Source organism: Nomia melanderi, chromosome 14, assembly GCF_051020985.1.
Source record: "Nomia melanderi isolate GNS246 chromosome 14, iyNomMela1, whole genome shotgun sequence".
Taxonomy (NCBI): Eukaryota; Metazoa; Arthropoda; class Insecta; order Hymenoptera; family Halictidae; genus Nomia; species Nomia melanderi.
Genome location: NC_135012.1, coordinates 6,513,724 through 6,530,713, shown reverse-complemented (window position 1 = coordinate 6,530,713; position 16,990 = coordinate 6,513,724). Strand labels below are relative to the sequence as shown.

General features: G+C 47.2%; 1 protein-coding gene across 15 annotated transcripts in view; it reads left to right on the top strand.

The window, feature by feature from the left end:
• The first annotated feature begins 545 nt into the window (after nt 1-545).
• sei (potassium voltage-gated channel seizure) overlaps nt 546-16,990 on the top strand; it is a 142,403-nt gene continuing 125,958 nt past the window's right edge. For 6 of the 15 annotated variants that reach the window (XM_076373843.1, XM_076373840.1, XM_076373836.1 and 3 more), the window contains exon 1: nt 643-4,011. Coding sequence is in view for 13 of the 15 variants with exons in the window: in XM_076373836.1 (XP_076229951.1) it covers nt 3,936-4,011 (76 nt within the window). In the remaining 2 variants the exon portion in view is untranslated. Of the gene's footprint in view, nt 613-641; nt 4,012-16,990 lie in introns of those variants that run through there. The other 9 variants (XM_076373834.1, XM_076373828.1, XM_076373833.1 and 6 more) reach the window with 9 other exon arrangements.

The following is a 16,990-nucleotide window of genomic DNA, read 5'->3' as shown; positions in this document are numbered from 1 at the left end:
ACCTACAACAAAACTAAAAACCGTGAAATAAAAACCGAAGACATCAAATTAAACACAGACCGGCAACAATCCGCTCACAGAAAAGTCCCGAGTCGCTGAAAAAGGCCAAAAATATTTCCCTAACCGATCAATCCTTACTCCCTCGATCGCCGTCGAAGCTTCACGCCGTATTTCAGGTCTCCGCCGGTTCCCAACAGGAAGAAAGCACGGGGGCAAACTAGCGCAATAATTAAAGCGATAATTTTCCCGGGTGCCGTTTCATCCCGAAGAATCCACATTATCCGCGGCTTTCCCCTCTCCCGGGCCGGCGCGGTGCATCCGGCATGGATTCCACGCGGCACGAAGAGGGAAGGAGCGCACGGTGTCGGAAAGAGACACGGGACCTTATCAATATTATCACTGGCCGTGCCGAGGGGGTGAAGATAGGGCGGCGTAATCGGGTGGCGTCGAGCGCGGCTTGGCGGGGCGAGGCGGGCGTCGCGCGCACCACGCAGGCGCCGGCCGCCACGACCGACCCCCCTAACCGTACGCCGTCGTCGCCGGCGTCGTCTTTCGTCGTCGTCGTCGTGGTGGTCGTCGTGGTCGTCGTGGTGGTCGTCGTCGTCGCCGAGAGTGAGAGAGAGAAAGAGAGCGAGAGAGAGAGAGAGAGAGAGAGAAAGAGAGCGAGAGGGAGAGAGAGAGAGAGAGAAGAGAGAAAGAGAGAGATAGAGAGACAGAGAGAGACGTCGGCCGGTCGTGGCCGCTCCGTGTAGTTTTCAGTTCCGACCGAACGACGGCGACTAACGGGAACCCGCACGCACCGTGACAGGCCCGGAGAAGACAAGCCGTCGTCGTCGACTTTGTACAATCATTATACCGTTCCGCCATATACGCCGACGCTGCACGTCGGCCGGGTTCCGCAGCTCGCACGCGGGTGTTAAACGGGAACGCCTCCGTGTAGTACGTACGCGCCGGTGGTGGACAGCCGCACGATTAAAAGGTGGGAGCACGCGGGAAAGCAACAGTGTTTAGCGAGCACACGAGTGATCGAGCGAGCAAGCGAGCGAGCCCGGTGCCGCTGGACGAGGGCGTTTTTTTCTCGACGTAGTGCCGGTCTCCGTTCGCCGGGACAGCGGAGTCGAGTCGATGGAACGTTCGCGGGGATATCGGGTGTCGCGTCGAGGACGATAGTAGGTCAGTGACGCAGGAGAGACCGATCGTCGATCTCCGTCTCGCCAGCTCGGCTGAGGTGTGGTGGGACCGGGATAAAGGATACGCCGCCAGTAGTTCCGTGATACATCGCTGGGAAAAGGAGATCGCCGCGCTGTACGGGGTTTCCGCAGGAAGAAGGGAGGAGCTGATTTTCCATCGATTTTTTCGAAGCCAGTGCGTCCTCATCCCGCGCCAATATATCGACGAGAATACTCGGCTCGACGAGGGGCGGCGGGGCGGCGGGGAGGCTCGTTCGTGGAACGGTGGTTTCGGCGGGCAGTGTCAGTGGCCGTCGCCAACAGGTTATACAGACGAGCCGGATGAGTATTTCGAGAAATATCGAGGGGAGAAGTTCGCGAGAGAGGAGCCGGTCACGCGCGCCGCCACTCATTCTCTCGGAGAATGAAGAAGAGGTATAAAAATATCTGTCCCTGAGCGGCTCGAGGTGAAATGCACGGCTGGCCGACCCCCGTGAACCAGGACATTCGACTCGGGGGTGGCGTGCGCGTTCCTATGTGACGGCGGGATACCGCGTACCGGAGGCGAATCCGATCAATCAGTCGCGGGAAGACAGCCACCGACCGTTCCTCGTCTCCTCTGGAGCCAGCAACGCATCCGCCACGTGCCTTCCTCGAGGTGTGCGTCGCGTACTCGCGAGGAGAGTCCTTCGTCCCCTCTCTCCGTGTGTCCGTCGCCGTATCCCGTTACCCCGTATCGGCCATGATACACGGGATCCACCGCCGTCTGCAGTGTCGTCGGGATTTCGCTGCGGAGAAACAGATCGCGCCGCGGATCGGGGGGCTGCTGGATCGTTCGCGGCGTCGGTAGAGGTTCCGGTGGTACGTCGGTGTGTGGCCTGGACCCTTACGAAGCGGAGCGCGCGACGAGGGAGCCCGGAGACGCGTGTTTTTCTCCACCCAGGTGGCTCGACACGGTGCGCGACACGCTCTCGTGGAAATGTCCGCGGAATGCGCTCCTACGAGACGTCGTCCGCTGTTCGCTCGCCCGGACGCAACAGGGAAGAAGCTTGACTGCGAGGCAGCGGGGCCGTGTCCTCCGAGGATCCACCGCGAGGCGTACGTCTTCGAGGCGAAGGCTCGATCCGTCGGCACGGAATACACGCGACAGCCTAGCGACGCGTTCAAAAGGGACACCGCAGCGTACTCCTGGTGCTGTCGTTCGCCACGAGACGTTATCCTCTGGCTGTGCTGAGCGGCCAACGGATGCTCGCCGCTGCTCCGGCCGGACCGTTTCGCACGTGTGCGCTGGAAGGGACGAGCAGGGGAGGAAGCTGATACCTCTGGAACGGAGGTAGACGGAAGTCCTCGCGCACAAGCATATAACGCGTTCCCCCGTGGACGACACTCGACGTTTCCCAGATTCCCGGTGGTTCTGTTCTGGAATTCGTGGGAACGCGGTGTGGCGCAACGAATATCGCCTATAAATAGATGTTTTCTCGCCGGTGATTCGCACGTCTTGAACCGAACGGACATTTCAACGAAGATATACGCGTGTGAATACGGAGAGAGAGAGAGAGAGAGAGAGAGAAATATACGTGTACGTGTATATATACACGCGCGCCCACGTAGGCCGTCGAGCCTCGTGACACGCACGTTGAGACGACGCGAGGCCGACCTTCCCCGTGTCCTTGAGCGGACGGGTTTAAGGGATGGACCATAAGTTGTGCACCGGTACCAGGGACACGCGCTATCTGACCATTAGATATATCTAGGTAAACTGAAGAACTGGGTCCAAAAACACGAACGAACAAAAGAGAACGAGGGACGTCGAGCTGAGACATCCCCCGAAGCCTTCACGCGCGGAGAACCGCGCCGACACGCGTTCCACTCTGTCCAAGTATAATCAACGGTGTTAGAGGAGATTTTTCTACGATAGAGGAGATACGTCGGGAAACAACGATACACCTCGCAGCAAGAACACGCGGAAAACAAAGAGGAATAACAAGAGGAAGAAGAAGAAGAGGAGTTAGAAGTATAATAGTTCGAAAAGGAGGGACGTACCCCGAAACGGGAGGCAAAGGCCAGCAGCACACGCGTCACGCAACGTTTAAGTGGTACTTCCTTGGCGGCCACTTTTCCTCATTTATTATCCTCCCCTTTTGTACGTACGCAAAAGAAACCGAAACGCAAAGGAAGAACATCACTCGTCGTCCGAGCAGCAACGAATCTTCTCATCTCTCTGTCTTTCCTTATCTTTCTCCCTCTTTCTCTCTCATTCTCTCTCTCTCTTTCTCTCTTTCTTTCTCTCTCTCTCTTCCTCTCTCTGTCTTTCTCTCTGTCTCTCTTTTTCTGTACTCTCCTTTTACCCCTTCCGCTCGTCCACGCCTCCATCCTTCACACACACGCGCGTATACATAGGCAAGAACAAAGGGTTCAGGAACGAAAATCGTGAGGACACGTCGCCGTTATTAGCTGGTGCTTCTCTACATCTCTTTCTTCCCTATCCTCCCTTGACCCTCTGTCTATCTCATTCTTTCTGTCTTTCTTTCTTTCTTTCTTTCTCTTTCTTTCTTTCTTTCTCTCTCACTTTGTATTTCTATCTCTCTGTCCTCGATGATCATTATGCTCAACTCGTGCTGTGCTTTTTTCTACCGTGCTTGTACGCATGCTGCGAGTGTTTTCTCAGTGCTGTAGTGTTACGCGTTAATTATTACACAGGCTTAACGAGCCCACGTTCGAACGCCAAACGTTTCGTCGGCCCAGGTACCTGGGAATAGTCCTGAGATGCCTGTTAGACGAGGTCACGTGGCGCCCAGGACAACGATCATCGAAACCATCATCAGAAAGTTCGATACACACGGTGAGCTGCTATTTCTTCTGTTGTTCTTTTACGATGTTACAGTGGAAATCGAATTTCACACGGTTTTAATCCTGACTTCTGTCAATCTAGCTTTGAAAACGTGAAATCGCACATTGTTTTATCGCAAACTGTCGTTAACGATAGCAAGAGTGTGCAGTATTCAAAATGTTCTAAACGGAATTGTTATTACTAACAATCTAAAAGGTTACAATAACTATCCCTTTTACAATAGTCCAGTGAAAATTGAATTCCACACGGTTTTAATCCTAATTTCTATCAACCTATCTTCGAAAACGTGAAATGGCGCACTGTCTTCTTGTAAACTGTCGTTAACGCGTTGAACGCCGCACGATTTCATCGAGTAAAATACACAGAATGGAAAAAATATAATATTAAATCATTCGATTGAATCGCATTATTATTGCATGTTGATCTAGCTGAAGGTCACCGCATTAGGTAGCATTATTTATAATATAGAAGTGAGTGAACTATAGTAATTCGATTTGATGACATTCTACGTGTTAAGAACGATAGCAAGAGCCTGCAATATTCAAAGTATTCCAAACGAAATTATTATTACTAACAATCCGATAGATTACACATAATTATCCCAGTTACGAAATCTCTATCGTCGAGATCACCGAAATTTAGATATCCACGAAACATTATCTCCTCGAATCTGCTAATTTGAATTTCGCACACGCCGGTTAGAAAAAGAACGAGAGGAAACGCGAGCGAAAGTATCACCTGTAATCGCAGCTAATTCGGTAACAGGTAGAAAGTCGGGAACGCCGATACAATTTGCGTGAAACTCCGAATGCCCGTGCGCGCACGTGTACACAGAGACCCGGCCTACTGATTAATTTATCACGTGCAGTTTACACGTAGAGGGACACGATAACGCGGCTGGGGCCGCGCCGCGAGATGGAAAATTTTAATTAAAAACGGTAGTGGCCGATCGATCGTGAGGACGGTTCGACGTCCACCTTTTCGCGGCGCGTGAGCGTCCGCTTTGTCGATTAGGTTAACCCCTCGGAGGTCACGACGAGGAAAATTTCATCGTAGGTCGCGCATCTGAGAGATAGTTACTAAAAATCTACGCTGGAATGTTAACCCCTTGGCCAATGATTTCTTCCTCAACACTGATCGATACGGCTACTTTGTCATTAGTAATTTATTGGAAAAAGAGAAAAATTCTAAGCATATATCATGCCTATATTTCCTTTTAAATATAATAGTTGATTACAGAGGAATAATATTTACTTTGAATTCGAATTAACTAAGTAATATATTTGTTGAATTCTGTTGAAAATCTTCACCGCGAGTGTCACTCGTTCTTGTAGGACAAGAGGTTAACTCTTGCGAGCAGATGATATATAGCAGTAATATGTGATTATAGACATAATGGAAACTGCTGTTTGTAAAGAAATAGTAGAATGCTTCTATTTAACAAGCAATTAAACAAGGGTATGTTTACGATAGAGATTCAATAAAGATTGAACGACGGAATATATTCCTTTAGTACTAGGTCTACCTGAATTTGACGCATATTGAGTTTTATAAATACTATTCGGTAAATATTTACGTTGGCTGATTGATGCACCAGTATGGACCTCAGTTGTCTATTTTCAAACCTAACTCCTAAAATCCGAATAAACAGACATTTTTCTAGTAGAGTCAATCGAAATCCCCACAAACTCAATATTAACGCGTTCTTATGAAAACCGATAATCGCATGATTAGTCACCGAAACTTAATAACCGATTCTAAAGGATCAAAAATACGCGGTGTTATCGATATCCTCGACTCAACCCTTTGCGACGAACGTCGGCATTTTGCTGAGATCAAAGTTCCATGCCTGGAATATATATACCAAGTTCCGAACAAATGATTTAACTGTTCGAAGAGTAACAAATCGGTACACAGTTTCATTGTTCTCTATGATTTAAGCATTGAATGTTTCATTTAGCAGAATTTGCAAGAGATTTTGAATACCTTCAACGAGCTTCGTCCGCAAAGGGTTAATAAACATCGCTGTCGGCATGAACGCTTTGCAAAACAAGCTCACGTGTTCCTTTACATTAATCGTCGGCCAGGTCGAGTACCACGACTCTAAACGTGCCCCGAGACGAAATCGATTCGCTCGATCCCCTCCCGCGGATTCGATTCCCGGCTACTTTCGTACGGACTCTTCTTATTTTCATAATATCATCCGGGGCCGCGCGTAAAGTTTAATGAAAGTTCGCCGGCGCGCGGCCGGCGAGCACGGTTTCCGTTTTCTTCGCCGCCCCCGCTCCGGCGGAAGATTAAAATAAAGTTACCGGGTCCGAGAGGAGGATTGTCGCGCTGTTACTCCGGCCGCGCTTCCCTCTCTCGATATAATCGAAGAGTTTTTCAGAAGTGCTCCACCTGGTATATATGGGACGAGCAGGCATCGAGCCAGAACTCCGTTTTCAATATTATTTAAAACATCTCCGACGGACCGGGCGAAGCGGGCAGGGGCCGAGAGGCCGGGGTAGGAGAGGCGTATCTCGACGGTGGCGGTGAGGCTCGGTTAAACGGAGGAAAGGGGTAGTTCTGTTTCACAATGGGACAATGCATGTCACTGGCAATATCACTCGAGGCATGCCTCGAGTCCTCGAAGAGAGCCCGCGGAAAACCGGCCGGGGGGTGGGGGGGGGGGGGGGGGGGGGGTGCTGCTGGCGGTCGGGGGCAAGAAGGGATTGATTGTGCAGCGGCGATTTCTTTCGCATTGTCGCGATCCACTGACGTCAGTTTCTTCGAGGAAGATTAGTGGCCCCGGAACGTTTTGACGGGGGCTGGCGGCTCGCTTTGTCATGGACACCACTCGACAATCGCTTTCTACTTTCGGAGTTATATTCGCTTTTCGTTGATCACGGGAGTAACCAATGGGAACTGCTGATTTCTTTTAACCGTTAACGTGCTGAGAGTGTTTCTTTTTGTAATTGTTCAGAGTAAGCATTAAATATATTTTAACACGTTGAATGCCATGGGAGTCACCAGTGACCCTCAAGCAAATCGAATTACTGTAGTCCATTCAATTAAACGGCGATTATCTGAAAACATTTGTGTATTAAAAACAATGCTTCTTAATGCTGCGACATTGAGCAAGACCAGCGCACAATAAGAATAACGCGACTCAATCAAATGATTTAATATTATACCTTTATCGTTTTCGGTATTTTACTCTATGAAATCGTGCGTTCAACGTGTTAATGGTAAGAAAAGTGCATCCGTTGGTACCGTTCCCTCCCTCGCAAGGGTGAATTGTTTTCCTGAGGACAACCATTTCTATTGCATTCGCTGAGCGTCTTTTTTTTTCGAGTCGTTCAGCTGTTTACAGTAAACGCTCGAGTAACGAACAGCGTTCCTGTTCAGTTTTGTAAATCACCTTCTTAAAATACATACTAATAAATGTATACTTAGTTTCACACCCTCTTGTGTTTATTTTAGCAAATATTCAACAGTAATACTCGCCTATAAGACGTTATATTATGGTAAATATTCGTTGTCAGTGCATGATCAAGAAAGTAATGATGTAATGAGTTGCAGTGTTTGATAAAGAAAACAGCGATGATAAATAAGTGAAAACTAAATTCTCCTCACGTCCCCTTATTGGGGCCTTTCGACTGTTAAGGGTTAACACTGAATATCAAGGTCGAAGTGAACTATTCCTGATTTCTTCCTTTGGAAATTATTATAGGAAACAGATGTTTCTTCGAGGAATTATTACACGAATTGATTGGGCGATACGTAAATTGAATCGTTGAGGAATTGAAGTCTCGATAGATGCACTCTTGGAGTTTCTATAGAGGAATTTAAGAATGTTAATTTACTGGTTGGTAGTTTTAACGTTAATGCTAAACCTACCGAGCAGTTAAATTGACTTTCTGAAATTCCTGTATAGCAATTCCAAGAGTATCTATAAGAGACTGTTGTATTGCTGAATCGATTTCTTGAATACTTTCTCAGAGAAATGTCTGTTATCTTTTTAATAATTGCAACAAGAATAAATCAGTAGGTTTGGTGTTCAGATTATCAAAGAGCTGGTGGGTGTTTCTGGAAGTTACTAAAGGAATTGATTTAGTAATGTGTAAAGTGAATTGTAGTTGATTGGAATATTGATGATTGCTTAGAACTTTTATAGGTTATAAAAAGTCGATTCGATCGTGTGATGCTTCTAGTGTTAATGCATCGTTGATGGAGCACAGGTTTGTTATTGAACGTCGAATACGATCGATTCTGAACGGATTTTGTTCCAGTGAATCTAATACGCTTGACGAGGTAGCAATTAGTGATTGCTAAGCTCGAGAGAATAGTTCAGTCTCCCCAGGATCGAAAGATCGCGGAATCATCGATGAGAAAATGGATGTCTTCGGTTCGGAAGTACGGGAGACAGAAATTTGAACTAAATGGCGGCGCCTAGATAAAAAGGCTATCTGACATATTTTACTGTGACGGCGTTTCTGTTTCATGCCCGAGAAAAAGCTGGCGCATCAAAGAAGAGATCCGCGTGGAGGTGACGCGTCGTAAAAGCTGTCGCAAGTAGATGATAAACTGCCGAACCTTTGTCTCGCATGCACGATCGAGCGACTCTTCCCGTCGATTCGCGTAACGCCGTCGTATCCGCGCGGATTACCGCGAGCAGGCGCAGCCAGTTTTATATTGAAATTAATTCCTATCGCCGTGAACGTGCGCGAATTCGCTGGATCGGCGGGATATACGGTTCAACCGCGCGTCCACGGTAAAGCTTTCGGGGATTAAGTACTTGAAAGAGTCACCGTGCTTCTTTACATAAAGGTTCCGGCTGGTGCCAACGGATGCGATTCTCGGCTAAACATTTCCCCGTCGCCGGAAACCGGGGAATCATCCGGGTATCTAAATTTCGAGAGGAAAACGCTCCGATCCATTTCGGAAGTAGTGCTTTGCCCGGCTGTTTCGTAGATTTAGCTTCAACCTTGACTTGGCTTCTACTTTATTCTAATTAACCCTCGACAATCCGATACCCTTTGCACCGTAATTGGCCACTAGTCTTCGAGCGACAAAACTCGCGAACAGCTATAAAGTAAATAATTGATTAGAATGCAATGTTATATCGAGTTATACAATATCGTCGACGTTTGAATCTGTAAACGACGATCAGTAAGATGCAAAAGTCTCTTACGTAGACTAGTTCTCTCCCCTTCCGTATCGTTGGATGACCAAGATCTTTCTTTCCGTTTGCTCGCCATTAACCATTTTGCCCGGCAATTTCCTTCGCGTCTTTCGTCGTGATTCATATAGGAGTCACAAAGGGTCCGGGGGGGGTGAAAACGAGTTGATGAGGTCGCTCGTATCATCGCTCGTTTACAAAAGCCAGCCGGCCTGTCGTACAGAAGGGCGCACGGTAATAGGCATTAACGCGATAAATTCTTGGGAAACCTTTGGAGCGCCAATTTATATAATAAAAAATATGTATGCCAGCCCCTTCAGGGTGGGCTTTTGTCCCGGTGGCATTGCTGTCCGTCAAGCCTTGGCTTCTAATCTGACGTCCTCTCTATAGCGAGCGCATCCAACCCCGTTCGCTCGTTTCTCTTTTTTTTTTCTCGTCTCTTCTTCTGCCCGCCGTCCCTCCTTCATCAGCCAGCCATCTTCCCGATACTCTTCAGCTGTCCTCTTGTATCCTAATCGAATACGACGTTGGAGGGCAATCTATCCGGCAGGCAAACGCCGGCAAATTGCATCTGCGGGCCTTGAAAACAGCTAAATCATTCTCCTATGTGACTGCTCGCTCGCGAGCGCGCGCGCGCACGCTTCCACGCCGCGTAATCGATGAACCATCATCTCCACGCTAGGCTAGGAGATTACTTTCTGTGAATATCAAATGAACCCCCGCTCGCTTTCGACGAGTTAAGACGCTTAACCCTAAAATAGCGACCTTTGTCGCGTTGACGAGGAAAGGATTTGAAGAAAACTGTTCCTCGCCGGCTGTCGCGCTCGCGAATTAATCCTCTGAACTTGGGCTTGCCTTCTACGCGAGTTTGACCCTTATTAATCATTCTAGTGTTGTTCTTCTTTCATCCTTCTGCAAATGCGACTCTCTATTCTGGTTTCCTCTAATTCGTTCGAGACCTTTTATTGTCGGAAATGTTATCGTAGTTCGTTGATGGTTTCAACCCTTTGCACTCGGGAGGTCACTCTCAGTCACCATTTGATTTGACGCAGTGAAACTATAAAATTTGATATTTAATATTGAACTTTGTATAGTGCCTCGATATGTGATATATTGGAATAAGATAGCTTTGTTCCTCAATGTGCTGGTGATTTTCGTTCGAGGTAGTTTCAAAGAATGTCGTCTTCGTCTCAAAAAGTGTTAAATATTGCTAGTGAAAAACTTCCGAGTGCAAAGGGTTAATATTGTTTCTAATGCTAGAAAGTAGAAGAAAGATGATTAACCCTTGACTCCTTGCCATATTATTTAACCGGGCAAAATCCGGCGACCGATATCTCACTCGTGTTGTCATTTCGAGTCAGACCCGTGATATTTATGTTTGGTCCAAAATTTTTATCACGAGTCAGCTCATTAAAGCTCATTAAAGTACAGAAGAGGTTAACGCAGTTTTATTACAGTTTTATTTACTGTGTGGTTATGCCGTGTATACGGCGGCAAAAATCATTTTATTCGTTTTATCACTGTTATTGTCGTAATGTTTACAATTCACACGTCGAGTATTGTGCTAGGTTACTTCTGTGGATTTGTTTCCACCTGTTATCTATGTTACGGTATTTTTTGGTGGTGAATAAACTTGAAATACTTCCGGTCCGTTAAGGGTTGAGTATTAACGAAGTAAACATCACAGACGAGTTAATCTCTCACTCTGCTATTTATCGACCGTGGATTGAGTCTTTCGACGAAACAATAGCATTCCTCAGTCTATGAAGCGTAAAAAAATCGAGAAAGCAGGTGGATTCCCAAGGTCGATTCTCGAAAAGAAAATTAAAAATAGACAGTTACATATGCAGATTACCTAGCCTCGAAGCTCGGCCGTTCCACGTTTAGCGCTAAACGTCCGTTGCATATACCTTTTCCTACCGTAACTAGTTAAATGACTGGTTATAAAATAAAGGTAATGAAGTTACACGATAAACTGTTCTCATTAAAAACAGAGACAATGAACTAAAATTGAAAAACCGATTGTAGGAGTTGCTCTAATGTTAAATGAATGTAGAAAAACGGAGAATTTAAGATTTTCAAACCGGTCCTCTGACCGATCGTGGTACTTACGTTTATTAGTACTAAACGTACCGGCATTTTGTGTATAAATATAGCTACTGTAACTAGTTAAATAACTAGTTATGTAATAAAGGCAAACAAGTTAAGGGATACATTTAAGTTAAGAGAAATATTTCTAATTGGAAATAGAAACAGAAGGAAAGACAAAAATGCGAAAACAGGTTAACACTAAAACTACCAGACGTGTCAAAATGATTCATTCCTGATATCTCCATTTTGCAATTATTAAAAAGACAACAGATGTTTCCCTGAGAAATTGTTAAAGAAATCGATTTAGCAGTACTCAAACTGCATTCTAAATCAATTAACACTTTTTCAAATTCCTCTATAGAAACTTCAAGAATACCTCTATTAAAACTTTAATTATATTTACAATTCAGTTTGCGTATTCTTAAATGAATTTTTTTAATAATTTCTCAGAGAAACATCTGTTATCTTTTTAATAATTGCAAAGAAAAGACATCGAGAACGGGTCATTTTGACCCGTCTGGCAGTTTTACTGTTAAGATCTGAATAAATAGACTCTTGTCGTTTCTACAAAGGAATTTCAAAAAGTCAAGAGAACCGGTTTAATGTTAAATGAACAACGAAAAACAGTGAATTTAAAATCAAACTTTAAAACCGGTCATACGACAGGTCGCCGGTACTCACGTTTATCAACGCGCCGAGCCGCGAAAGCTTGGAAAAGGATTTTTCCGTGAAAACCGTCTGTCCAGCTACAGTTGATTCAGGAAATTACGATTAGGCGTAATCGCGTTATCAATCACGTTTAAGGGGTGATTCGTGTCAAGGACAGGCGGTGGTCGGCCGAGCCTCGCTGCTGAATCGCGTTCGCACGCGTGCACACGAGGGAAAGAGAGAGGGAGAGCTCACCCCGCTCGAAAATGTGACACCAGGAACCTGGCACGGGCTGTCGTTTTCGTGTACGAAGCTATTAAAAGTCGACAATACGGGATCGAGGCCCGCTTTAAATCGTACTTCTCGCGGGGCGGCTCGGTCACGTTGTTGTTGCTTATAAATTTCCCTTATCTGGGGAAACGATTTCATTGCAACACGCTCTCCTTCCCCCCCGGAGCTTTAAGGCTGAGCTCGAAACTCTTCGCGGGACCGTCAAGCCCGGGCAAATTGTTGCGTGGCGTTTACGAGGAGGGATTTTGATGGATTTATGTTTGCGGCGCCGTTTCACGCTGGGAAGGGAAAACGAAAAGACGGAGGACTGGCGGAATTACCGGGAGCGGTCTTTAAAACTGGGACCAAACAAAATCGAAGTTCTGCCGTGGATTCACCGTGGGATCCGACTATCTGAAGTTCCAGTCGATTTCTGGCGCCGGAAGGGGCGCTGAAACTCCGCGGTATCAGCCCCCGCAGCTCGATCATCCGCTTGTCGGCGACGTTCTCGTCGAATCGTCGTCTCCAGACGTTCGCTTCTTCTCGAAGGAACGGTGCCTGGTGACGTGGGAACTCGTAAATTCCAATAGTATTCGATCTCGTGCAAAAAGGCGTTGACAAATCAAAAATCAATTCTACCGATGTCACTCCTTATATCAAAGAGAAATGACGTTTTTCAAATTGAACCCCGGACAGACTTCAGAAGACCTCTCTGACCCACTTGTCCAAAAGTCCCCAATACCTTCACTCTCTTACACTTACTGCCAAGTAAACTAATATGCAGTCGACACAGTTTTCTTAATTAAGAGCGAACTAGAAACTGAAGATTCTTCATAATACTCGATCTTTCTTATATTTCATACATCCAGCAAAATTCGGTTCGTCCGATACGTCGCCGCGAGAATGTTCACGTTCATCTAAGAAATAGTGTCACTCGAATTCAGGTGACGTCAAAGTGATAATCCGGAACATTCCGTGAAGATTCTTCCCCTTTCCCCATGAAAACATTCGAACACCCTCACGTCGCACAGTGCGGCCTATGGACAAAACTCCAAAATTCCACTATTCGTATAACGAAAATAGAAGGTTACCAATATATTGATAAGTAATCCCTGCTATACAAAATGATTTCCATTTCAAAAATACAAATTTTCTGCAAATAAATTCGTTAGGGAATAGAAACGCAAAATATCCATTGTCGTTGAAAAAACTCCATCATATCCCCATAATGCACAAAAAATACAACCGCCATACGTTTACCTCCATACCTCATAACTTTCCTCTGAACCACTGTTTTGTATCACTCACACTTTTCAAGTTACCGAGTTCTAACCAGAAAACGGTCGTTTGGTCACATCTCGTGGCAGAGGACCAACGTCACGTGGCTTTGACCGTTCCCTCCGTTTCCTCTGCGATATTATCGCGTTAGGAGCCCGATAACCGGTCGCCCCGAGCGGTTGACGGAAATTACAATGAAACGACGGTTAGTCGCGACGTTCGCGTTTCCGATCTCCTTCCTCCAGCTCTCGCCGCCGTCCTCCTCGTCCCTGGTCGCTCCACCATTTTTCTTCGGTCGCCGTTTACGTGTGCGGAGAGAGGTACGTGTACATAATAACGGGGATACGTGTGCTCTCTACCGCGCGCGCGATAAATTCGTCCAGAAACATTGGGCTGTTGCCAGGGTGGATATTTAAAATTCTCCGCGGTCCTCCGCGAACCCGCCACCCCCGCAGCCGCCGGTTTTTTTCTCCTCGCCGGAGGCCTCGGGGGCGAGGGGCGGCCGTCGCAACGTTATAGATCTATAGATGCTAATGGACGGGTTCATCAAGGCGCTTGCCAATCGAACCGATTGCTATAATTACTCCCGGGACCTCCGAATGCATTATTCACGCTGGTCTACCGCGGAGACGATTATGAATAATTCGACGCCGGGGATTCCGGCCGGCGTTTTTTCCCCGGCTTTCTTCCCGTTTCGTTTTTCCGTCGGCAAAAATGTCGGGGGTCGTGTCACTTTTTCCCGCGGCACCGGCCGGCCTGTTTGCCCCGTTCACGCCGCGCGCACGGCCATCGCCGACGTCCCTATTCACCGTATCGCTCACAATGCGATTCCGGAACGTTTCATCTTCGCACAACGCGTGGGCGCAGTTAGGGTGTTCACCCTGTCGAGAGAAAGTTTTAACGATATGCACGCCCCCGTTGTGTCTTCTGACAAGTAAATACTTCGGGAAGAAGTGTTTGAAAGTAACGTTCGTAAAGGTTCGATGTACTCGGAAGTTTCTTTTAGAGATGCGGAGAATATCGAAGTTGCAACGTTTGAAGGAAGACCACCTCTGATTTTCGTTATCGAATCTTCTTTGGGTATAGGAAAGAGGTTACCTATGACATCTTCATCTAGCTATTCTCGAAATTCGAAGTTCCACGGGGAAGATAGATAATACCAATAACCAATTTTAAAACGTCGCAGAGATTGACTTTCCATTATCGCGGATTAAGCGCGACGGAATTCGCTTTTCGTTTACTCGTATTCTTTGGAAAAGTGGATCGATCATTGACGACTATTTCCGCGAGCAAAGAATCTGTTCCACGGTGATCGGGACTCGGCGACGGTACTGCGACGAACTCCGTAACCAGAACTCGGAAAAGCACCGCCAAAAATAATACAGACCCGCGTCGAAGCAGGAAGCATTCGGCAAATATTAAACACGATTTCGGTCGCGGCCGGCACGTATTTATGGATGGCGGACTTTGACGCATGACAGAACGACGGTGCAACCGCGGGAACGTTCTCCCGCGCTTCCCTCCCGATAACTCGCCGTTCGATCTGCTCAGCCTTGATTCCGGCGGAGACCGTGCATCCCGCACGCGTCACGCATGCACGTTCCGAGACACCCGTATCGCGTGTATTTATTTCGTTTGGAAATATACGCGCGCCCCTATTTTTAACCGTGTCGAAATATACAGAGGTGGTCCGCTGCGGTTTCTTTTCCATCCCAGCGGAAAGTGGTCGAAATTTTCCACAGGCCTCTTTCTCTTCGGACAGCTATTCCGTCCGCTCGTTACCGAGTCCATATCTCGCGATCGGATAGACGCGGGACGAGTTTCACTGCTTCCCCGGGAGAGCTTTATTATTATGGCCCGTTATTGCGCAAACGACGCGTCGCACGCCGGCTTGGGAGCTGACAATAGAGGATAAGAAGTGGAATGAGATCGTGTTACTAGCGTTGCACGGTACGCGAACGTTTCTTATTGCTGGATAAGGTATTAAGGGTCTTTCCACGATAAACGACAGATTAGTGGATTGTATCATTTATTTAGACGACGACATTAAGAAAGCTGAATGATATGTTGCGAACTGTTAGTACAAAATGTATTCGCGAGAGTAGCATGTTAGAAGTCACGGGACTGCTCGATCGTTGTAGACCGTCTGTTGAATCGTTTTTGCGATATGGCAGAGGTGATGAAGTTGTTCAGTGACTTCCAGGTGTTTTAGAGAACAGGAATTTTGTGATTGGTGGGTTTCGACGGGGAATTTCCTTATTGGAGAATACTTGCGCAGATAGCGTTGTATGCGTGCGAGTTGCTGTAGTTCTGGCAGGTGGAGGTACCTTCTAGGTACCTGAAGACCTCCACCATGTGTTCAACAATTCTATGAGAAGCCACAGCCTGTTTTTTCGAAAGTCATAGCTAATTTCCTCGAAAGCCGTAAACGGAAAATCACGCTGAAGGTAGGATAGAAAAGAGAGATTGCATTAGGCTATGCCTCCTCGTCCTGTTTCCTTCATTGCGTCAGAAGTCGTGTGCAAAGTTGGAAATATTGGTCTATTTTTAGTTAGGAGCGCGATTGATCTGGTTCCAACGAGTCTCCCAACGGTGAGATTTCATGTAGGCGGCCATTGTTATGCGACGCAACAAGCGTAAACAGCGAGATACACGAAATCTCGAAGTCGATGATTGGCGTAAGTCAATAGCGACAAACAAATACCAGGTGTGTTTACGTAGATGAAAAGATAATAGGACAGGCAACAAGGAAAACAGATAACAACGCGTAGAACGAGAAACATTCGGGGAATTCGAATGCGTGGAAAAACCGGGGATTATTAGAATTCGCACGGTGGCACACGTCGAAATAGAACACGTCCGGCTAAATCGGGAGCAGACGGTCCATTCGATTTATCGTGGATCGATCGCTGCCGCGGTGGCTGGCTCCCGCCGATTTTCCGTTCTTTTATCCAGTGGCTCTCTGCAGCGGCCAGATGGATCGGTTGTTTGTTTTCCTCGATACCCCGCGAGAGAGTCCGTGGGAGAGATCATTAATTCCGGAATGTTCCGCTCGTCCGCGGCCACTTTGAACATCTCAGCGTCCAACGGGTCGACGCGTTCCTCCGGCGTCGAACGAATTAATTTCACGACGGCAACGGGGAATATCGTGCGCGACGGTTTCAGTAATAAGCGGGGGCGACGTCGTGTCGTTTTCAAATGGAATCGACGGGCGCGATTTCGCAACGGAAAAGTTCCGGCGGAAGTGTTAATAACGTCGGGTCGGTTCGGGCGCAAAATCCGAGTCCATGACGCGAGTCGCGTTAGTGATTTAACGCGGACCACATGTGTCGCTGAAATATCTTTCGAAATTGAGTACTGGCCTAGGCACCATTAAAATTAGTGTTATAAATACGCGGCGATGCCACGCTGGAGCGATTTTCACGCGGCGCGCCATCGCGCCGCCTCGTATTCCCGCGAAACTTGGACGTGCACAATAGTTTTATTCTCGGATCGCTCTTTCGACCGGCACTCCGAATG